At 37.6% G+C, this 24,872-nt stretch overlaps 2 protein-coding genes across 2 annotated transcripts; one reads left to right on the top strand and one right to left on the bottom strand.

Moving 5' to 3' along the window:
• Positions 1–3,324: 3,324 nt before the first annotated feature.
• On the top strand, positions 3,325–4,947 carry LOC148292948 (putative nucleobase-ascorbate transporter 10). The gene is made up of 6 exons (XM_088244515.1): positions 3,325–3,353; positions 4,047–4,143; positions 4,291–4,377; positions 4,484–4,542; positions 4,680–4,771; positions 4,856–4,947. The coding sequence occupies exons 1-6, from the start codon at positions 3,325–3,327 to the stop codon at positions 4,945–4,947; spliced, it is 456 nt and encodes a 151-aa protein (XP_088100641.1).
• Positions 4,948–15,461: 10,514 nt separating this feature from the next.
• Positions 15,462–16,691, bottom strand: LOC148292947 (uncharacterized). Its single transcript, XM_088244514.1, has one exon. It carries the CDS (start codon positions 16,689–16,691, stop codon positions 15,462–15,464), a length of 1,230 nt encoding a protein of 409 aa, XP_088100640.1.
• Between the last annotated feature and the right edge of the window lie 8,181 nt (positions 16,692–24,872).

Raw genomic sequence — 24,872 nt, 5'->3', positions numbered from 1 at the left:
GATTGGTTCTCAGCTCTTGTCTTCCTGCTTTTGCATTCTTTAAAAATGTTTGAAAGTTAGTATGAATCCTCTTTACTGATATACCACTTTTGTAAATTAGGTAACTGTTCATTTGGAATGAACTCACTTTAAAGGTGAGACAGAGTAAAGTAGTACTTGTTGCTTGTGAAAGCAATTCCACTGCAACAATTGTGCAGCACATTGTTGCGGTGGCTTGTTTCTAGAGAAAATTTGCATGTGCAGGCTATGAGGATGGCGTCAAATATAAAAGTGATAATAGGATTTTGGCCATCAAATATATAAGCGATAATAGGATTTTGGCTGATAGGAGGGTTTTATAGCCTAGGGAGCATCTCATCGTGTTATACGGACTCATAGAGGCAGAAGCATTTTCCATGACCTTTAAGTCCGGCTCTCCCTACAATGATTCTCTGCCATTCTCTTCCAGTTCAGGGGATGGAAATAGCGGAAATTGAAATGATTTCGAAGAGAACGGCAGAGAATCATTGTAGCAGAGCCGGACGTAATGGTCATGGAAAATGCTTCTGCCTCTATGAGTGTGTATAACACGATGAGAAGCTCCCTAGGTTGTAAAACCCTCATGTTGGTCAAAATCCTATTATCGTTTATATATTTGATGGCCAAAATCCTATTATCACTTTTATATTTGACGCCATCCTCACAGCCTACAAATGCAAATTTTCTTTGGAAACATGCCACTGCAGCAACGTGTTGCACAATTCTTGCAGTGGTACTGCACTCACAAGCTGTTGTATTATTAATTGACACAAATAATTATGCAAATAACCAATTAAAAATACCCGCAAGTGCACGAATCTATTGAGGTATAGATTGTGTAAGTACGGGGTCGATCCCACAAGGAACTATCGGCTTCCTACAAGTTCTAATTTGAGTATGTAATGAATACTTAACTAACACAACACAAAAACACAAAAACGAAAGTAAAACACAATGAAAACGAGTGAAGTAAGGTACAAGAATTAAAGGAAGACAAGAAACTGATAATAAACACAAACAACAAAATCTATTACCTATTTATCACCTATGAACAGTGATAAACAGTGACGACGGGTCGGTGAACAGCGACTACCGGTCCGTTTTTTGCAGATTGTCTGGCGACCGGTTGGTGAATAGTGATGACTGGTCGCTTGCCCTGTTTTTGCAGTTTCGACTTCTGTCCAGTTTTTAGCCTATAACTTTCCAATCGTATGTCCAAATTTTACATTCTTTATACGGTTGGATTCAGCACACAAAAAGGAAGAACACAAAGTTAACCAAAATCCAAAACCAAGTAGAAAAACATACAAGAAATGATGACAAAAACACACTACATTTTAAACAATGTAAACACACATACATTTTTTTTGGGGGGGGGGGGGGGAGAGGGGGTTTAGTGACCTAATTCTAATGCATGAAAGTAAATGAACTTTAAATATAAAGAAAATAACAGAGATGAAATATCAAGATGTGAAAATAAAATGTAACAAACACTAGGGTTTCGGAATCCACCTTAAACAATCCTACTCAAGTGATGAACTCTAAACGTGTTGATGAAGATGTTCGCAATCAAGACCGGTTTAGTGGCTCAAGATGCATGATTCTCTCTAAAATGAGTAGAGTGCAGGGTTAGTGCTACAATACTCATGCCCTCCCCATAATCGAACCTAGGTGTGCTTAGTACTTCGATTCAATTACAAGGAAAACCCATTAAGTTCAAAGAGAATATGAACATGACAAGAACCCTAATAACATGATGTTTGCATTAGGTATTCAAGAAACCAATTCACATGGATGATTCTTACTTCATCCATTTATTGCATAGGAAAACATGAAGATACACATAATCCCAACAACCTCAAGAAGCATGCTTTCAAAAATGATCAACCAAAGAAAAACACACATCAAGGATAGATTATTTTAGTGAATTGGAATTCATCAACAACATCTAGAAATTCATACACTCAAGCATCAAAACAATAAAGTATTCATGTTTAGGGCTTCAACCTAAGCCCTAGCTATGGAGTTTAGCTCCTCATACTTATACAAAACACAAATTCAAAACAAAACTAGAAAGTGTTTACAAGTTTTGTGGGAGTGGTGGAAACTCAAGGTCTTTAATGGTGGAAATCTTCTTCACTTCTTGCTTGGTTGCCTTTGTCTTCCTCCTCTAGCTCTCTAGCTCTCCAAGCTCCAAAAATCTCTGCAAAATTATTCCTTCAATCTGATCCCAATGGCTGATGCCTCTTTGCTCCCTTCTCCCCTCCTTTCCAACTCATTCTTCAATATTAAACTCCACCTTTTGCTAAAGTCTTTACCCCATTGTCTCCTTGTCTCCTTGCCAATGATGAAGTTTTGTTTACAAGTATATTCCAAGGCTCCATTTGACTCAGAAAATCCCACTTCAAAGTAATTCATTGTTACCAAATGGTATGGTAACAAGTAGAAATAAGATGCCATCAAGTGGAGGTGAAACTTCCCAAAACAGATTTCCAGAGCTAGAATCAATTGTTGGATCGGTTGGATATGTTATAGTCAACATCCATTGGAACAAGTTTCATGAAGATTTTCACCTCATCCGAGCACCGGAGCATGCTGATCCAAGGCCAAGAAGTTGACCTACGAAAATGAGCAAAAACAGAATTTATAACCAATAATGCACTTTTAGCTCATTTTCATTCTAACCAAGATAAAACTTAAGAAAACACTAAAAGGAAGTAAAAAGCTATAAAATGTCAAGAACTAACTCAAAATAGTAGGTGAATCACATGATAAATCATGTGTAAAAGTGCACCGAACAAACTTCCCAAACTTATCTTTTGCTAGTCCTCGAGCAAAACTAAAACTAAAACAAGACTCGAAACAATTCTTTCCGAACACTTTCCGAGGCGGGAGCGACGCATGCAAATGACTTAAAGTTTTCACAAGAAAAGCTCATTTTAGACATCATTCACAAGGTAGCAAAGTTCAGGACCCAACATGCTCAAGTGTAGTAGTGTGATGGCCAAATGCAACTTATTCTCCAATTTCAATTTCCACACAATTTTGAAAATCATACCAAGCACAAATGTAACTTCAAATCTCACCAAAGTTGTCCTCTCACAAATGAATCACTCAGAAGAGGGTTACAATGCATCACTCAATAATAAATATGAGAATCGAGTTAAACCATGAGGGGCTTAACTCACCATAAAAGGATGAAGAACATGCATGACTATGATCTCAAGAAGGATGTCGAACACTTAAAAGTTGAAAAATGTATGCAATTCAACCACATGACATTTGGGATCAATTTAGGTCTTTACCATGGGTTGTAATGGGGCTAGGGGTGTATGGTGAGTGAGAAATGAAGGATATGGATACACAAAGTCCAAGAAACTCACAATGTAAAAGCATATAGCAGTTGATTACAAGACTTTGAATCCTCATGCTTAAGATATATATATATTTTTTACGTGATCACATAGACCACAAAGCCTTATACCTCCATTTATTTTGATTCACACTCCTTCCTTCCATTTGAGCAACCATCAATTTATTTTTTTGGCCAATAACGAAACTTGGAATTGAAATTTGAATCCAAAGTCTCTTAACCACAATTTTCTCTTTTCTTTCACCCTTTGAGTGAAGTTCTCCCTTTTTTCTTTTTTGAGTAATAAAACTTCCCAAACTTAGCATGAAAAACACATCCAACTTAAAGCTCATGAGTTCCTTAGAAAGGTAAATTCTTGTTTTTCGGGCTAAAGCTAGGAATTATAGTTGGTTAAATGAAAGAAAAGGCTTACATGTAGGCTCAAGGTGGTTACAATGGAAAATCATGCTTAAGCAATCATACGGTTAGCTTGAAAGGCTCAAACGGTCCAAAAAGGGCCTTAATATCATTTCTCAAATGTCATGTAATCAAATTGCACAAAAATGAATGTCTTTTCAGTGCTCAACCAAGTCAATGAATAATGAGATCAAACAACAACTCAGATGACAAGAAAATGTGAATATGTGTATAACACTCATGAATTGAAGATATGCAGGATATATATTCCATATCCTTTTCAATGGGGGAGCCCTACTTTTAATGCAGGAGAAGCTTTTGCAATGATTGCTGCTTCTTTTGTTTCTATCTTTGAGGTTCACATCTCTATTCTCCTAAGTTTCTTAGAAAAGCTTACAAGTTTACAAAGAATTTGATAACAACATTGATTTTGGCATGCAATTGGAGCTTGTTTTGTATATAGTGTTTAGTAAAATGCAATCAAAATCTGTCAATATTTGCAGTCCTCTGGTACATTTTATGCTACAACAAGATATGGGAGTGCCACACCTGTACCACCTTCTGTCATTAGCCACGGCGTTGGCTGGCTAGTAAGGGCATTTTTCCTTCAGAATTGTGACTCTTGTTGATTCTATTGGCATTTTTGCTCCATTGTCAAATTTCGACATTTTTTTCTTCATCTTTATTTTGTTTCAGGGTGTAGGAGTGTTACTAAATGGGATGCTTGGTTCTCCAACTGGCACTACTGCATCAGTGTAATGACCTCAAACCTAATGTCTCTGTCCGTGTGTGGGAAAAAAATCAATAAAATTTACCTTGCAGACTATGTATTTATGCATGTGTAAAATGCTGATTTGATCTTCTAATTGCTCACTTCAAATGTGCTGCATAGGGAAAATGCTGGCCTATTGGCATTGACAAGAGTTGGAAGTCGTAGAGTTATCCAAATATCAGCTTTTTTCATGATTTTCTTCTCTGTATTTGGTATGCTGCAAACTTTTCAATACATTTGCACATTAATTAACACGATACATACTCTAAATGGTTTCTCATGGTGTTCTTGACCAGGAAAAATCGGAGCACTTTTCGCTTCAATTCCTGTACCAATCATAGCAGCTCTTTACTGTGTCTTATTTGGCTACGTTGGTATGTCTCTTTGAAATTTGATTGGAATTTTTTTACTATCAAAGCAACACAGTGGTCTTTTATGATGTCTCTTGCAGCTTCTGCAGGCCTTGGTTTTCTCCAATTTCTCTCTTTTTCTATTATGTGCACAAAGAGACTAGATCATAAGATACTTGGGTTAAAATGAAAAAGGCTTAGCTCAACTAGAATAAGCATAATCAACCTGCCATTATGAATGTTTATAAATAATATGTTGTGGCTAAATTAATTTCCAAGCAAAATTCAAAGTTTCTTTCATACATACCAACACGATTCGTGAAAATAGCCAAGGAGAACCAATGCCAATAACTATCTGGAAGCATTTGAAGCAAAGCCTTTCGAGATCTGAGGCACATTAAATCACAAAGATTTAATCAAACACAAGGATTATAAAATGAAGAATCAAAAGTATTTGTGAGAAATAAAGTCCATCAAATGAGCAAATGTCAAAGCCCAATCTCATGTTATGTGACTAAGCTTGCTTAATAACAAAGATAAAGTCGAACCAAGAAAAATCAAAGAACATAGGATATACACACATACAAAATGCATATGGAGCTCACCACTTTCATCCTTTTTTATTTTTGGTTATGCTAACTTTATTAAGCTTTCTACAAGACCCATGTAATGGGTGTTAAATCAATGTGCTCAAATTAGTTGACTTTTAAGAAAATGGGTGTAAAAGCCCCTCTAGGATGTACTAACCCGAGTCATGTATACAAAGAATAGTAATGTATGCAAGATCAAAGCTTTTTGACGCGAACCTCGACGTGGGTTAGACAAGAGGCTCGATTACTTGGCTAGGATTAAGTACTTATTTTACTTTACTTTTAATTAAAGAGATATTATGAATTTGTAATGAGCCTAATAGTAAGAAGGACAAATGCAAACCTAGTATCCAGACAATGCCAAGATGAAGATTCATTCAAGTTATTAAGCAAGATTAGAGTGTATGTGTCATGGGTGAGATATGAGATTTAATATAACGAGCATGTAGTTGAGTTTATAAAAAACGAACACAATTGAAAACCATTCACATAAACCCAATAGTGATTTGCCCAAGGTGATCCAACGCCAAAAATCCAATCTAAGATCATCAAAAGGTCCCAGACGTCAGCAGGATTGGTCTCTCTTAGCAATCCCTGCACGTGCTAAACAAAGTACTTAGAACATAAACAAAAGTATATTCAAACATAAAAATAAACATAAGGAGGATCTTTTGGCATGCATCAGAATACAAACAATTATTCAAAACAACACATACCTAAAGACTTTCTAAGAGTATCAAATCGAAGATTATCTAAAGGTTTTGCATCAAGAAATTTAAGATCCAAAGTATCTGAAACATCAGGTTCACACACAACATTAGCAAAGGCAAACAGAAATTTATGATTTTCCTTTTTCCTCCAAACTAACTTTTTCTAGTTGACGGCAAATAATGAAAAGAAGATAGTTTGGATAAGCGTTTTCCCTCTTTCATAAGATTTGAATCTTATGTTGGATACTTACCTTGCTTCCCATGACATGAGAATTTGAGCTTACAGTTCCATTGTGGAGAAGTTGCACCTTGGTCCAATATCGCCACGAGTGCCACAAAAATGACAAATTGGAACGAATATCTTGACTTCACAAGCTGTAGAAGGTTCAGTAGGTGAAGAGGATTTGACAAACTTTGTTTTAGACACAACGAAAGACTTATTACTTGGTGCAAATCCCAAGCCTCGTTTGTCACCATCTCTTTTTCCCATGCTAATCATCTTGTCAATTTTTTCTGCACCAGTGGTTAAAGAAACAATCCTTTCCTTTGAAGTTTTAAGTTCAAGTTCAAGGGCTTCCATGTCAGAAGTTAGAGATGTAATTAATTTGTTATGATGAATTTATGCAAAAACATTACTTTTTCGTTCATACTCGTAGTTACCTTTTCAGAATTTGTGTCAGGGGATTGAACATCATTTGCAATCCTGCGAATTTCCAACTTCAACGCATTAATAGATTTGACAAGCTCGCCATTTTGTTTATTGAGTTTTTGTGAGGCATCCAACAGGTCATCATATTTCTTCATTATATACTCAATATTCAGATCTTCATTATCATTATCACCCTCATGTGATTCATCCAAGCTGACTGTGGTGATGAGTGCAACCGTCTTTTCATCATTCTCGGATTCCGATTCAGTATCACTCCAAGTTGTATTTAGTGTTTTGTTCTTCTCATCCTTTTGCTTCTTCAAAGTGTTAGCACATTCAGAAGATATGTGACCATAAGCTCCACATTCAAAGAATTTGAATTTTTCGTGTCATTTGACCTGCAAGATTTTGAAACAACATCAATAGTATAAATATTTCTAATTTTCTCAAAATTCAAACTTGAGTTGTTTCGCCAGTCTTGATACTTTGAGTTTCTATTCTTAAGGAAACACTTGAACTGTCTGAACGTGGCATGATTGTAACATCCCGTCCTGAAATTTAATTTAATTTTCAAAATTCTAAAGTGAAAAGACGACTTTAACCTTAGGGTTCTTTGGTGGTTCATGGTTGACTTTTTGCTCAGGGTTGGTTTTGGAAATTGTCTTAGTTCCTTAGTGTAGTGCTCGAGCTCACGAGTTTGTAAACATGTGGTGGCCCCAAATTTGAGTTGAAATAAAGATGTTTTGGTCAACTGAAGTGCAGTGGCACAATCATAAATTTTACAAAATTGATTTTTTAAAAAGGCGCATCACTCTCTCTCTCTCTCTCTCCTATTGGACGGTGCACAGCACCGCTTCGACTTCCTGGCTAGGGATCTTCGCCATCCAGCCACAGTTGCCGGCAATTTTGGTGGGGTTTTGCTCGCCTCTTCCTCCTCTTCACGTCTATACCCATTTCTAGCTTTGATTCCACAAGATTAGCCCAAACAATTGAGCGAAACTGAAACCCAAATCGGCCCCTTCGAAGCAGCCATTTCGAGAGCCTTTTTCAACCATCTTCGGGCACCACTAGCCAAGATATGGGTCCTAAAATGACCACCGACCTCTCCTTTGTATTTCCCATCCAAGAGCTAGCCTATTTCTATGTCGGATTGTTCAAATCGATGATGGAGGTAAGTTAGGGTTTTGCAATGGAAAACCATGGATTCCAGCCACTTCTCGATCAACTTGGAGGTCAGCGCACGTATGAAAGTTGCTCCCCTTGTTAGTCTAATTGTGTTCATATATTGCTTGATTAGAGTTTCAAGGGTTTTTGGTCGCCAAAAATCTCTCAAGCCACCCAGGAGTTGCCCGCAGTGCCTAGTGAATTGTGCGACTCATTGTGGCGGCCTGTTAGGTTCTAAAGTACTCCCCACATCGTCATGAGTACTACAGTATGCTCAGATTTTTAAGATTCTACCATTTGAGCATTGAATGGATTTTCACCTACTATGTGATGATCGGACCTTTGGATTGGTGCCGTTTTGAGATATGTTATTCCTCGTACCTCTAGGATCGTGCAGGAACTTGTTGATCAAGAATCGGAGTCCTGGATATTCGAATCAACGATTCTAGAGTTAGGCCAACTGGCCGCAGTCTAATCGTGTAATTGATGTTGATCCGACCTACTGATCGAGGTCAAATCTTTGAGACTTGTTTAGTAGACTTTGTTGGACTTATGAGAACTTTTGGATCGGAAATCGGAGGTCGTAGGCCTCGTATGTCTAATTGACCCAGATGGTGGGCCTCGCCGTTCCGACTGGGACCATTTGGTAAGGAGTTGTTTGTGGTTTGTTTGCTTGATTTTAAAATGGTATTTTTCTATGAGAGTTTTATTAATTGTTCTATTGCTTTTACTTTCCAAGAATGATATATCTATGTTTATTTATATATATGTGTTAAATGGTTTGAAATTGGATTGTGTTGCCTTCGGAAATATTGTTGCCTTCGAAAATATTGATGTCTTCGGACATCTCGGTTGCCTTCGAAAATATTGATGTATTCGGACATCCAGGTTGCCTTCGGAAAGATTGATGTGTTTGGACTTCTCGATTGCCTTCTGATATATGGTTGCCTTTGGAATGTCTTCAGACAAACAATTGCCTTCGGAATGTCTTCGGACATACGGTTGCCTTGGGATTGTCTTTGGAAACCCCAGTTGCATTCAGATTTGTCTACACGCGTATGACATTGTGAAATTGATACTTAGGTGACGATGGGTAAATTTAACTAAACAAACAAGACACAACAACTCAACAATCAAGAGAACACACAGAGTATGCCACAAGGTACCTGCAGTCCTAGAAGATTACTAGTGACAACCTAGGCACTCAGAAGGACCCATCAATCTAGGCATCCCCTGTGCTAGCAACAACTATGGTGAAAGTGTGTGAAGTCATCAATATCAAGTAAACAGCAAATAGCAGATATAGATGACTAGTCAACCACCAAGAACACAAACCCAGAAAAATTTACAGATATGCAAAACAGATTTGGTTTACCCAGAAACCCACCATTGGGAAAAACTGGGAGTCATCAACCGACTAGGCAATCCACTAAGTAGAAAAAGATTCTTACAAAGGAATACAAGCAAGCTCAAGCAAAACCTAGATCTATTTAGGAAGATGAGCTTTACTCCTTTGTGCAATCTTCTTCTCCAACTTAGCAAAGCTTGAAGCTCAGTTCTTCATGGCAATGGCAGCTCCTTCTTCAGCTCGTTCATCCCATGGCACTAGCTTGCAAGCTCCAACTCAAACCGAAACCAAACTTTGGATTCAAGGGAGAAAGACCAATTTCTTCAAGAAACCATACTCTTGAAGAAATCAGTAACGAATCCGATCTAGATCTATTTGAGAGAATGATTTAAATAGCTAGATGCAGATTCATATTTCAAAAGCAGTTTTTCAAAAAGAAATCAATTAGAAAAACTCATAGATGAAATATATGGTTTACTCTTTGAGGAAGAAGAAAAGAAAGATGGCAAGCCAATCTTTCCAAAACTCCCACACAAAAGAGACGGCTTCCAAATGAGGAATTCTCTTGCTTTTACAGACAAAAGAATCCCTTAGGTCAGACTGACACATGGCAGCAGAGAGAGAAAATAGAATAGGACAAAACAGACGGTTAACCAGCTGGAAATCGCACTGAGCAAGGATGACTAGTCATCTTTTATGAAAACAGTTTTAATGCATGATATGCAATGCATGATTTACCTTTGTCAAATTGCTTGAACCTCCATAGGATAGATGAGATTTAAGAACACTTAGAGATGCTATTCTTAATCTAACTTTGAGCTTGATAAATACATACAAAAGTCCTATTACAAAATTGTCAAGGGAAGCCAAAAGAATTAATCAAAAATTCATACATTAACAATCTCCCCCTTTTTGGCTTTCCTTGACAACACACTCTCTCATGAACACTCAACCCAAAACTAATCCTAAGAAGATGATTTAAATGAAGTACCTGCAAAAACAGTAACCAACCTTCCAGCACAAGACACGCATATTATATCTTAGAATTTCAAATTTTAAACAAGATGCAATATGTGCAATAAGGGGGGTTGAGAGTGTTCTCCCCCTTGTTGAAAAGGAAAGAGCAAAAAGGCAAGGAAACAAAACAGCAAATACAGGAAGGAAACAGAGGGCAGAAAATCAGATTTGAACACAAAGCATAGATTGAATACAAATCACATTACAGCTGTTCAAAAACAAGACAACAACAACTCCCCCAACAGGATGCACAGACTGTCCAAACAGAAACAAGGGAAAATAAAACACAATGTAATTACAAACAGAGACTTCCAATCTGCCCAAAATAGACTCCCCCTATCCAAGAGCACATGATCCCCACAATATGAGAACAAAATAAACCATCCAATCAGTCCAAAGAGACTCCCCCTATCTAGGACACAACCGAATCAAAACTCTAGCTAAAAACCAGAGAATCAGCAGACTCATCAGATGCAGCAGAAGTATCAGAGGCATCCTGTGAAAGACATGTTTTTGGTTGAAAAACACAAGCATGAACTAGCAAATAACTCAAGTGATCAAAGATGCATCAGCAAAATATCCTAGACCAAGTCTTCAAGCACATGATTAAAAAAAAGAAACATACAAATCATATGCAAGGAACATAAGCAAACAGCGCTGAGAGGGAGAGTATGAAATGCAGCTAATGCTCAGAGACAGGGCACATTTTGGAATAGGGGGTTCAGAGCTAAGGGACACACAAGATGATGTCATATCTCTCTTGGAGAGACAAGTATACAATGAAAAGTTAAGACATGATCAGAGTAGGCTCAAACAGCAAGTAACATCACTCTCTAAAGACAAAATATTGTAAGATTTATTTTGATTCACTTGCACATCCCAGACATAAGTGCTTGAATGGCCCAATTTTACGGCTCTTTGCTCTAGATGCTTCAAACATAACACCTTATACCTTCCTAGAGCCGTGACTACATTGGTCACACTTCCTCTTTTTTTTATTTTTTTTATTTTTATGTGAAATATCTGAATAGAGTGACTAAGAGAGTGAGACAAGCTAAGAGACAATAACAAAGATAGTCCTAAAGATAATCATAGACACTTGGCTCACCAAGAGGATAAGAGAGCACAAGGTAAGTCTCAACTAAAAGCTCTAAACAAGAAAAGGGGTTGTGCACAAATCTGGAAAGCACAAGAAGCAGTCAAACTTCACACTAACAGAGAGGTGAGATATGAAACCATGACATATTCAATAAAACACATGTTGTTTGGTAAATTGAAATGTGCTAAAGACAAGGAAACAGACATGCTAATCAATCAATTGAGCAAAGGCCAATGGACTGTCTGAGTGTGACATGTTTCTGAAAGTCCAAGGCCTTGGTGAGTATATCTGCAAGTTGTTTTTCAGAAGTAACAAACTCTAAGGTTAAAATTTTGTCTTCCACAAGCTCTCTAATAAAATGATGCCTAATGTCTATATGCTTTGTTCTAGAGTGTTGAACATGATTTTTAGAGATATCTATGGCACTCATGTTGTCACAATAGATTAGAAAGCAAGATTGAGCAAGACCATAGTCATCCAACATTTGTCTCATCCAAAGAAGTTGAGTGCAGCAACTCCCAGCTGCAACATACTCTGCTTTAGCAGTGGATAGTGAGACAGAGTTTTGTTTTTTGCTATGCCAAGCAACAAGGTTGTTGCCTACATAAAAGACCCCCCGGAAGTGCTCTTCCTATCATCACTACAACCTGCCCAATCGGCATCACTATACCCAACAAGATTGACACAAGTGTCATAGGTATACCACAACCCAAACTCAACAGTCCCACTCACATATTTTATGATTCTCTTAACAGCAAACAAGTGAGACTCTTTTGGATCACTCTGAAATCTAGCGCACACACCAACACTATAAGAAATGTCTAGTCTACTAGCAGTCAAGTAGAGAAGACTTCCTATCATGCTTCTATAGAGAATTTGATCCACATTTTTACCAAGCAAGTCCCTATGAATCTTAGCACTAGTGCTCATTGGAGTTCTTGCAAATTTTGCACCCTCCAAACCTAATTTTTTCACAAGATTTTGTGCATATTTAGATTGAGAAACAAAGATCCCATCATGACTCTGTTTGATTTGAAGACCTAAGAAGTAGTTAAGCGCACCCACAAGACTCATTTCAAATTCACTAGTCATGACATGAATAAACTCTTGAACATGTAAATCAGAGGTAGAACCAACCACAATATCATCAACATACACTTGAGCAATCAAGACATCCTTTTTAAATCTTTTGACAAACAAGGTTTTGTCAACCGACCCCCTAACATATCCATTTCCTAGAAGATGAGAGGATAACCTCTCATACCATGCTCTAGGAGCTTGTTTCAAACCATAGAGTGCCTTTTTTAAACGAAACACATCATTTGGATGATGTGGATCCTCAAAACCCTTTGGTTGCTCAACATAGACCTCTTCATTTAAAATACCATTCAAAAAAGCAGTTTTGACATCCATTTGATAAAGTTTGAATTTCAAGTGACAAGCAATGGCAAGAAGTAATCTAACAGATTCTAATCTTGCAACAGGGGCAAAAGTTTCATCAAAATCAATGCCTTCCATTTGAGTGTATCCTTGAGCAACCAATCTAGCCTTGTTTCGGACCACATTACCTTGTTCATCAGTTGTATTTTTGAAAATCCACTTAGTGACTATGACATTTGTGTTAACTAGTCTAGGAACAAGGTACCAAACATCATTTCTCACAAATTGATTTAATTCTTCCTGCATTGCATGAAACCATTCACCATGATGCAAGGCCTCTTTCACATTTTTAGGCTCTTCCTCTGAGACATAACACACATGGCTAATCTCTTGAGCGAGTTGTTTCCTAGTTCTCACTCCTTGATTAAGAGGACCAATAATGACACTCTCAGGTTGAGTGAGAGGACTATGATCAGCATGAGAGCTGTCAGCCGGGACAGATGGGATGGAACTAGAAGTTAAAGGGGTTGACAGGGCAATCGGGACAGAACTTCCAAAAGTTGACAGGTCAACCACAAGATCCAGACCTGGAGGATCATGCTCAAGAGGAGGAGGAAAAAGACCATCCTCATCTAAAGCCATCTCTGTAGAGGCAGCAAAATCATCAATATTGACATTTATGGATTCAATAATGGTTCTTGTCTTACAATTGTACACTCTATAGGCTCGGCTGGAAGTGGAATACCCTAGAAATATTCCCTTATCACACTTAGAATCAAACTTAGCAAGATGCTCTCTATCTCTCAAAATATAACATGTGCTACCAAAGACTCGAAAGTATGACACATTAGGCTTCTTTCCTTTCCAAATCTCATAGGGAGTTTGTTTGGTACCAGACCTCAAAAACACCCTGTTGGAGATGTAACAAGCTGTATTGACAGCTTCAGCCCAAAAATGTTTAGCAAGATTTTTGCTATTTAGCATCACCCTAGCCATCTCAACAAGAACCCTATTTTTTCTCTCCACAACACCATTTTGCTGAGGTGTAATAGGGGCAGAGAACTCATGTTTAATTCCCATTTCTTCACAAAATTTAAGGAACTGAGAATTCTCAAATTCAGTTCCATGATCTGTTCTAATTCTAACAAGTGGCAGATGACTAGTCATTTTCTCTTTTTGCAAAAGATGACAAACAGACTTAAACCTTTGAAAGGTTTCAGATTTCTCACGTAAGAATGAGACCCAAGTGAACCTAGAGAAATCATCAACCATGACCAGAATATATTTCTTTCCACCAAGAGACAAGGTTTGGATAGGACCAACAAGGTCCATATGAACAAGTTCAAGACCTACATGTGTTTGAATGTGTTTGACCTTTTTGTGTGACACTCTAACTTGCCTACCCATTTGACATCCTTCACAAACATGCTGATCAGATTTGTCAAGCTTTGGTAAACCACTCACTAACTCTCTCTTGGACAATTTATGCAAGTCTCTAAAATTCACATGTCCAAGTCTTTGATGCCACAAGACACTTGTTTCATTCACAACCTTGTTGCAAACTACTTCTTTTGCATCATTGACACCATCAATGCAATAACAATTATCCCTAGACCTAGACACACTCACAATCTCATTGCCACCCTTTCCAATGATTTTGCAGCCATGCTTGGAGTATCTAACTTCTACTATTCCATCATCACACAGCAGACTTACACTAATGAGATTGGATGTGAGACCCTCAACAAATCTAACATTCTTAAGCTCGGGTAAACCAGGGATACAAATAGTACCTTTCCCCACAACTTGAGACTTGTGACCTCCACCAAAAGTCACAGTGCCTCCATCAAAAGGGCTGAGAGATGAGAAAACACTCCTATCACCAGACATGTGTTTGGAACAGCCACTATCAAAGTACCAAGAATTGATATTTGAAGCAGCAAAAGCATTTAGCACAACAAGACATTTGTCATGACCTTTTGTAATCCAAGTAGACCTAGGAACAATGGGTGAACTTATTTTAAGGGAGACAAGTTTGGCAATCTTAGTGACTTCATTTAGCAAATGATCAACCTGATCTTGCAAAGATCTGGGATTCCTTTTAGATTTTGAAGACAATTTTCTGGTCTTATCCTTTTTGTACATATGACAGACTGGTCTAATATGACCAGTCAACCCGCACCTGTGACAAGTCGGAACAAACTTAGGTTTTTTGACTACCTGCTGAACATCAAGAGATGCAATGGCTGGAGATTTTGACTTGACAAACTTAGTGGTAGAGCTGGAAAACTTAGAATCAAAATGATTAAATCCAAGACCACCTTTGTCCCCATGAAGTTTTCCCATATTCAATATTTTGTCAATTTTTGTGGCACCAATGGTCATAGATATAATCTTACTTTTTGATTCATTCAATTCACCTAGGAGCTGTTTGTTTGAGTTCTGGAACCCAATGTTACTCTCCTTGAGCACATTAACTTGATTTTCAAGATTACTCCTAATTGACACAAGTACAACAATTTCTTTTTCTAGAGACTCAAATTTGTCACTCAACTCGTTTTTGGTTTCTTTTAAGATGAGAAGGTCATGTTGAAGTTATTGGTTATTGGCCTCAAGTTTAAGACTCTCTTCTTTCAAGGAAAAAGTCTCTTTGAACAAGCAATCATATTTTCTTCCTAATGACTCGTATGACAGGTCATCAGACTCAAAATCAGAATCATCAGACACAGGCTGCACAAAGGCAACGAAGGCAACCTGTTGGTCTTCATTATCAGAGGAAGATGAATCCTGTTGAGACACTTCACTTTCACTCTCACTCCAACTCACTTTCATGGCCTTGTCCTTTCCTTTGGAGTATTTTTTCTGATTGTTTGCACAGTCAGCAGCATAGTAACCAATGCCTCCACATGTGAAGCACTTGACAGATTTTCTAAAGTCTTTAGTGAAAGGTTTGACATCCTTGTTCCTCTCATTAGACCGATCAGTTGATGGTCTAAACTGTCTCTCACTACCAGAGCTACCCTCTCTAGCAAACTTTCCCTTATCCTTAAGAATTCTCCTAAATTTTTTGACAAACAAGGCCATTTCATCCTCAAAATCTGAGGATTTTTCACCACCTTTCAGAGAAGAAACATGCACTCCTTGAAGTGCAACACTTTTTGATTTTTTAGTGTCATTTTCTTCCATATTCAACTCCATCTCATAGGTTTTTAATTTTCCTACAAGCTTGCCAAGCTTAATTTCATTTAAGTTTTGGACCTCCATGATTGCGGTTTTCTTTGCTCTAAATCTAGATGGTAGAACACGAAGAATTTTCTGAACAACAAGAAGCTCTTGAATAGGTTGACCAAGACTCATGGCTTCATTTGTGATCATTTCTACTCTCCCATAGAACTCAGAAATAGACTCAGTTTCAGACATCCTAATTTCTTCAAATTGTGCAAGCACCATTTGAAGTTTTAGGGTTCTAACTTGGTCATCCCCTTCATGAACCACCCTTAGTTTATCCCAAGCCCATTTAGCATTGGGGATGTGTTGTATATGTGCAAACTGTGTGCTAGACAAGGCTGTAACTAAGGCATTTCTAGCCTTCTTGTTTGCATATGCAGCAAACACCTCTGCTTCAGTCCATTCAGACCTAGGCTTGGGCACAACTTCACCCTCAACAGTCTTGACTGGAGCAATCCACTCTTTTGTAAGATACACACTCGCATACTCATCAAGAGCATCAAGAAATATCTCAAATTTTTCTCTCCATGCAGCATAGTTATTTCCGTCAAAATAAGGTGGTGAGTTGCAAGATCCAGCAACTCGATCCCTTTCCATAGTGAGTACACCTAAACACCAAAACAAATCCTAGGATCTCTCTATTTGTGTTAAGAGCTGAAGCTCTAATACCAATTGAAATTTATACTTAGGTGACGATGGGTAAATTTAACTAAACAAACAAGACACAACAACTCAACAATCAAGAGAACACACAGAGTATGCCACAAGGTACCTGCAGTCCTAGAAGATTACTAGTGACAACCTAGGCACTCAGAAGGACCCATCAATCTAGGCATCCCCTGTGCTAGCAACAACTATGGTGAAAGTGTGTGAAGTCATCAATATCAAGTAAACAGCAAACATCAGATATAGATGACTAGTCAACCACCAAGAACACAAACCCAGAAAAATTTACAGATATGCAAAACAGATTTGGTTTACCCAGAAACCCACCATTGGGAAAAACTGGGAGTCATCAACCGACTAGGCAATCCACTAAGTAGAAAAAGATTCTTACAAAGGAATACAAGCAAGCTCAAGCAAAACCTAGATCTATTTAGGAAGATGAGCTTTACCTCCTTTGTGCAATCTTCTTCTCCAACTTAGCAAAGCTTGAAGCTCAGTTCTTCATGGCAATGGCAGCTCCTTCTTCAGCTCGTTCATCCCATGGCACTAGCTTGCAAGCTCCAACTCAAACCGAAACCAAACTTTGGATTCAAGGGAGAAAGACCAATTTCTTCAAGAAACCATACTCTTGAAGAAATCAGTCACGAATCCGATCTAGATCTATATGAGAGAATGATTTAAATAGCTAGATGCATATTCATATTTCAAAAGCAGTTTTTCAAAAAGAAATCAATTAGAAAAACTCATAGATGAAATATATGGTTTACTCTTTGAGGAAGAAGAAAAGAAAGATGGCAAGCTAATCTTTCCAAAACTCCCACACAAAAGAGACGGCTTCCAAATGAGGAATTATCTTGCTTTTACAGACAAAAGAATCCCTTAGGTCAGACTGACACATGGCAGCAGAGAGAGAAAATAGAATAGGACAAAACAGATGGTTAACCAACTGGAAATCGCACTGAGCAAGGATGACTAGTCATCTTTTATGAAAACAGTTTTAATGCATGATTTACCTTTGTCAAATTGCTTGAACCTCCATAAGATAGATGAGATTTAAGAACACTTAGAGATGCTATTCTTAATCTAACTTTGAGCTTGATAAATACATACAAAAGTCCTATTACAAAATTGTCAAGGGAAGCCAAAAGAATTAATCAAAAATTCATACATTAACACATTGCTCTACTAGTATCGAGGACGCCGGAACCATGTGGTGCTAAGATTTGCTTTCTCAGGTTGAGTATATCTCCTTGAGTTATGCTAGGATTTGGTTCTCAGGTTGAGTATATCTCCCTGAGTTATGCTAGGATTTGCGTTCTCAGGTTGAATATATCTCCCTGAGTTCTGCTAGGATTTGCATTCTCAAGGTGACCATTTGTTTCTGAGTTCTACTAAGATGTGCCACACATGTGGAGTTGACCGTTCCACATGTGTAGTACTTAGAATTGACGAATTATTTATGGAATTGATGGATTATCTATGGAATTGACGGATTATGTTTGGGGTACACCTATGTGGAGAAGAGTGCAGTACTGATATGTTTATACAGTTAATAGAGTGCAGTATCTGCACAAGGTTGGCCAGGATCCCCAGCCACCAGCCCAACTTGTCTACATAGGTAGTTGGCTAGTTTCCCTTTTCCTTGGTTGCCTTCGGATTTAATGAAATTTTCTAATACCCTCTGGTGGGTGATTGCAGGACATATGCACTATGAGGACGATCGCAGGTATTGCTTTCAGGTAAAAGGTGTGGATATATGTGTGTTTTGGTGTACTATGATAAACTAATTGAATAGTTAAGAACATCATTACATGGAATGACATTCAATTATATAGCTTGTTGAAATCAAGACAAATAATGATTCTAGAATTTTATTGTTTGTTTCACTTTGAACATTTCTATATTATCTTAATTATAATTTAGGGTAGAAAGAACTACGTGTGGCTTGATCCCTTAGTAAGGGTACATAGGCGACCTAGGCTAACCCAGGTGCAGCTGCAAGTTTATGATTTGTTTGTTATATTTAGTTATGTCAAGATGATTTTACTGACTTTCTTATGTTGGTAAGGGGGGCCTGAAGCCCATTGAAACTTTTGCTAATTAGAGTGTGGTTTATCCCTTGTGCTTGCTGAACGCTTTGGAAAATAATTGTGTTTGCTGTGTAAGTAGATTTTTGGATTTTGAGCCAGTTTCAAAGAAGACTCCTCCAATTTTCCAGTAGAAGTCAAGCCCTAAAGTTGTTTTGAAATTAGGGCAAGAAGGGTATTCTAGTATTTTGGGTCGACACATGCCTGGTGTCGGATAGGGAGAGGGTTTGTTACGAATTCAGGGTTTGTCACGAATTCCAAAGGGGAATTCGGGGCGGGTCCTTTCAATAATCCATCCTACAGTAATCCAGATCTCGCTAAGTATGTCTAGTGACCGACTCTGATGCCGATTAAAAATACCTGTCAAATAGCTTAAAAATGCCTAGAAGGGGGTGAATAGGCTAATTTAAAATTATAATCAATAAATAAAAATAAACTTCGGTAGTAGTATTGATATGGCTTATCAATCTTGGAACATGCAGAGCAAAATAAGGGAAGAAACAGAGAATTATTTTATGTGGTAAAACCCCACATTTGGGGAAAATCCATGCGACTCCTCAGTCTAGAACAAATCCACTATGGAACGATGATTACAAGAAGTACTCACACACTTATCCTAGACACATTCTAGATAATGTTTACCAACTTCTTCGTAACTCAGCTTCTATCATGAGATGATCTTTTGACACTCGTTATGTTGAATGCAAGACTGGTCATGATTACTTCTAGCTCACCGAAGTTCTTCCAACACTCCTTATGTTGAATCCGATACTTGTCACGATTGATTCAAACTCTCCGGAGAAAAACCGCCACCGCAGTTTTGGTGCCTCAATATTATGAGTCACTGAACTATGCAAATGAATGCAATATGAATGATAAAGTGTTTGATAAATCACTAAGTAAACATGGAACACTTGATGATTTATCTCAAATAAAAACACAGCTTTCTTAAACGTGTAAGCACTCAAAACTATCGTTAAAAAAACAACAAAGAAGACAAATGTCTTGTTTTATAGGATTTTTGTTCCACCAAAAAAGTAACCACACATTCAAAACCAATTTACTTGATTTGCACGAATTGAATAAAATCAAAAAGATATTTTCCTATTTTAATGATGATCACACGTGAAGCCCAAAACAATAGAAAAGGAAAATTCCAATTTTAAAAGAATATTTTTTTATAATTAGACTATTAAAGGATTCCTAGTATTCTTAGCTTAATACCAAGAATATATCACCACTTTTAATATTGTGATATGATTAAAAACATGATTTCCAAGCAAGTTACTTAAAAGATAAGTAATGATTTATTCATTGAAGGAAGAAATAATAAATAAAAGATATTGCAAAATATGCCTAAATGAGATGCATTCTTAAAGCGATTCTAATTGATTAAAATCATGGAAGATTAAGGAAAGAAAATCATATAAGACTTCACAAAATCATTCATATCATGAGTGCATGAAAAATGACATGTCTTACCCTTTAGATCAAATGTCTCATACGTGTTAAATCACAATTATGGAATTTGGGGATTGCTAAGCTATTTCAATTGACGCAGCACAAGCAAATGTGTTTTCAAGCGAAAACCTTAAAGAACAATAATCTGGAATCCACCAGGAAATTAGAGAGAAATTCTCTTTGAATTATTTGATAAAAGTTGAGCCCCTGAACCATACCGTGGGGCGGTCTAAATACATTGTTCTCACCCTTTGAATTGCTCATGGGAGTTATTGAAATTAAACAGAAAATTAAACAAAAGTTGAATATTAACTACAACTCTTTAAATGCTCTTTTGGAAGGCCAAACGACCTCAGAAGCCTAAAATCCACCATATGTCATAGCAAAGCTGTTAGTTGCACTCGCGGCGTGATAAGACCACGACCCAAATTCCAGTTTGGAATTTGAGTCGAACCCTGTGCGTCTCCGACAATTGGCAGGTGTCATGCATGAATGACCAAAATACCCTTTTTGCCCTAACCCGCAAAATGAAAACACACTTAAGGGTTTAACTTCTACCAGAAAACTGGCAGTCTCCCGTAAAAATTGAACATTTTCCAAATTTACACCTGTATAAAAATACATTTAATCTTCCTAAATGTCACCCTTTAATATGCGTACCTGCTTACATCCATAACAAATTCACCAACTTCCTGCATGCAAGGTCTACACTCTAACCACCGTCAAAAGAAATTCTAAAGTGGCTCAGGATTTTGTTGGGCCTATTCTTAACAACTAAAATGAGTTATTAAAAATAGCAACTTTAATTCTCGCAAGTGCGCGAACCGTTTATAGTATAGCTTATGTAAATACGAGGTCGATCCCACGGAGAATGGTAACTTGGTTCCAAGTTAAATTACTTAGATGATGGAAAAACATAAAACAAAGAAACTGACTAACTAAGTAAGGACAAGGTCGAATTCAACAATGCCCCTTGCTAATTACTCAAGGTCTAGGACAAAATCCTAGCACCACACACACACTCGAAATGGGGGGTTTTGTTGTTGAAATGATAACATGAAAGTGAAAAGAAAATGCTGGAACGTAAACACTGGCAGCAATCAACAAGTTGTGAAACAATGATTGAGAGGTGTTAGAGCCTTGGAATCTACCACTAGTCTTCCTATCCAAGTTATGAATGCATAGAAATTGACTCAAGCTTCATCAACAATAGATTATCGCATACAAGCCTATGGTATCTAGGTGCAGGATGCATGATTCTCCTAAGGCATGTGATTGTGCATGGTATCTATGCAACCTAAGCATGGTAATTAAGCTCACTGAGAATAAAGCATACAAGAGTCATTAAACTCCTTGAGAATATGATAATCACACAAGTCCTAGAACATGGTATCTATCCTGGTCAACCTGTGGTTATTGACCCCTTGAATGATTCTTAGGTCATTCATGTGTTGCTTGTGAAAGGAGAGTAGAATTGGTGAATCTAAACCCCTTCCTAACCTGTGCTAGATGCATAAAATTCCTAGTTAGCTACTCCAAGAAAACATACATCAAGCACATAATAAACTGGAGATTAACAACTTGATAATGAAAGCAAGGAAATCAATTAACTATGACATCATGCATAACATTGAATATTCATGACTAGGACTTCATCCTAAGCCCTAACTAAATGGATTAGTTAGACATAACTATGAATACAGAAAATAAGAAATACATAGATAGAATAAAGAGAAGAGAAGAACTAGCTGGTGGCAGCAAGGTAGTTCCCAAGACAGCTCCAAACTCTCCTTCCTTTATAACTAGCTCTCTTCTCTCTTTTTGGTGAAGGATGGAATCTGAATGTGTGTATGAGTAATGGATGAATTGAATGTATCTCCTTCTTGAATGAGTGTGCAACTCTCTATTTATAGAGTGCAAAATTTTTCCTCCCTTTTGGCTAGTGAAGCACACCTCAGCTGCCCAACTACCTCAGCTGCCCAATAAATGCTAACTGCTCCAGCAGCCCAATAAATGCTTTTGGTGGACTATTCTTGGTCTCTTCATGGCAATCTTGGCTTTTGTTCATTTTTTTGAGTTCCCAAGCTTATTTGTCTCCTATGTGCGGCTGCTTTTAAGTGTAGCACATGGCTCCAAGGATGTAGCCACATTAAATGTGATGGCAGCCAGCTATGACTTTTCTGTGAACTTGGTTGGGTCTTTGACCTGCGGAGGGCTCCAGATTTATCCAATTGGGCTGAAATTTGGATATGTTATAATAGACACCCATTGGGACAACTTCTATCAAGGATGTCTTTTGATCCAAGCTGTGCAGGTTGCTGAAATGAGGTCTGCAATATGACCTACGAAACTGGACTGACAAGGAGTGTGGCCCAAATTGGGTTTGTCTTTAAGCTTATATTCCTCTCATCCCAATCAGCCCAAAACATGCATGGATAGCATCAAATGTGATCTTTTGCTATGTTATCCTACAAAACAAACAAACAGAGATAAGTGACTCAAAATAAAGAGAAACTAAGGAAAATCACTAAGTAAAGAAGGCATGCAAATGTATGAAATTATGAACTTATCAGCTTTGTTATGCATATATAATTCAAACCTCAATCGGGCTTTGGGCCCACCAAAACAAAAATAATTCTAAACCTTATTCGCAAACCACTTCGAGTTTAAGACTTAGTAACCATTAACAGATTCAATGATATATTTTGATGCAATTCAAGCACAACTCGTACAGTTTATTCCGTGGCTGCACCTAGGTTAACCTAGGTTTCCTACGTACCCTTACTGAGGGATCAAGCCACATGTAGTTCTTTCAGTAATGATATTATTCGCATACAATCCAATAAATCAGTCTAAACTACGTTTCAAATCAAACCTTACTTAAAGATACCAATGCATGTGCAAAGTAGTCTCATTGCACAAACTCAAGAAAACCCCACTGTAAATAACAATATGAAACTCAAACTGACTTTCTCTCACCGTTGTTTCGATTATACCTTTATCTTTAAATAAACACATTTTCCAGACACGCACGACGGAATCCTCAACGCTCGTGTCGCTGGAACTCAAAACCACTATCCCAAATCTCAAAACACTAGGCCATATAATTATATAATAAAAACTCAACCCACAACCAAATTTGCAATAAACCAATAAACATTAGTCATTTACTTAATAAATATAATAAACTCAAACAAACATGTAAAATATTTATAATAATATCCGACATCTAAATAATCCAACACCAATATCCGAACATCCCTTTTCCCCCAACCATATATATTCAAATTCCAGGCTTGCACAGACAGTAACGTCATTCAATATCAAAACAAGCATCAATTCGGACTATCCCCATAACCCAATTTATATCACATATAACACTCACCCTTTCCTTCTCCAAATCTTATACCCATTATCTATATATATATATCTATAATACGCAACCCACATTATCATCATGTACCAAGGGAAAACAATCCAACATGAGGATCGTTTTAACTAGACCACATGGCAGAATCCTCAATACTCATGTGGCTAGGGAATGAGCAGTCCAACCGAGGGACTATTGCTCCCTAGACACGCACGGTAGAATCCTCAATACACGTATGGCTAAATATCCCTCCTAAGCCCACAGACTGCAGGTCAAGGCCTTCGATACACCCGGTCAAGGGTGCCTGGTATCCCAACACACCTCCAAAGAGTTATTGCGTGTCTAATATATCAAGTATCAATAACAGGGGAGGTACATATCATACTCATGTGGCTAAGTAATGAGCAGTCCAATCGGGGGACTATTGCTCCCCAGACATGCATGGTAGAATCCTCAATGCAGGTGCGGCTGAAACAAGGCCTACGAAACACCCTTCCAAGGGTGCCCGGGTCATCAACATCTCACACGTCAGAAAATTCCTCAACGCAAGTGTGGTTATCATCCATATTGAACCAAGGAAGGTACATATGATAGTGCAATTCACAAACCCATATTCCAATATTATATATATAAATATGGCCCCACTTTCCACTCAACATGCAAACCTTTGTACATAATAATGATAATGACAATAATAGTAATAATAACAATAATAATCCAAGAAAAACCCATATCACATTCCGATAAAATCATAGTTAAACGTATATCAAATCTCAATAAACCAAATAAGCCAAGTTCTAAATCAAATCCCATTTATGCATGCAATTCCATATTGGAAACGTAATGCTCATTTAAAACAATGTCCACTCATTTCTTAAGAATCATAGCCGAGTCCTAAGACTCGCTTTCACAACCAATCAATCAAGTATCCATAATCATATATTCCATAACTTCAAATATCAAAATAACATCTAATAACCCCATAATTAAAACAATAATATAATCCCATAATCCCAACATAACGAAAATAACTCAAATAACAATCAAGACTCATTTATGAGGTCATTCTAGTACTTTTCGAAGGGTGAAGCTACCTCGGAAGACTCATGGTCAACCAAAGGGTCAAACTTCCTATGTTGGTCAACCGGGCCTACGGGGACCAAGACCTCTAATTTTCGATCCGAAAGTTCCTAC

The sequence above is a fragment of the Prunus avium genome, chromosome 7, assembly GCF_965620075.1.
Source record: "Prunus avium chromosome 7, drPruAviu1.hap1.1, whole genome shotgun sequence".
Lineage (NCBI taxonomy): Eukaryota > Viridiplantae > Streptophyta > Magnoliopsida > Rosales > Rosaceae > Prunus > Prunus avium.
Note: the sequence above shows the minus strand (reverse complement) of the source record. Positions and strands in the feature narration are given on the sequence as shown.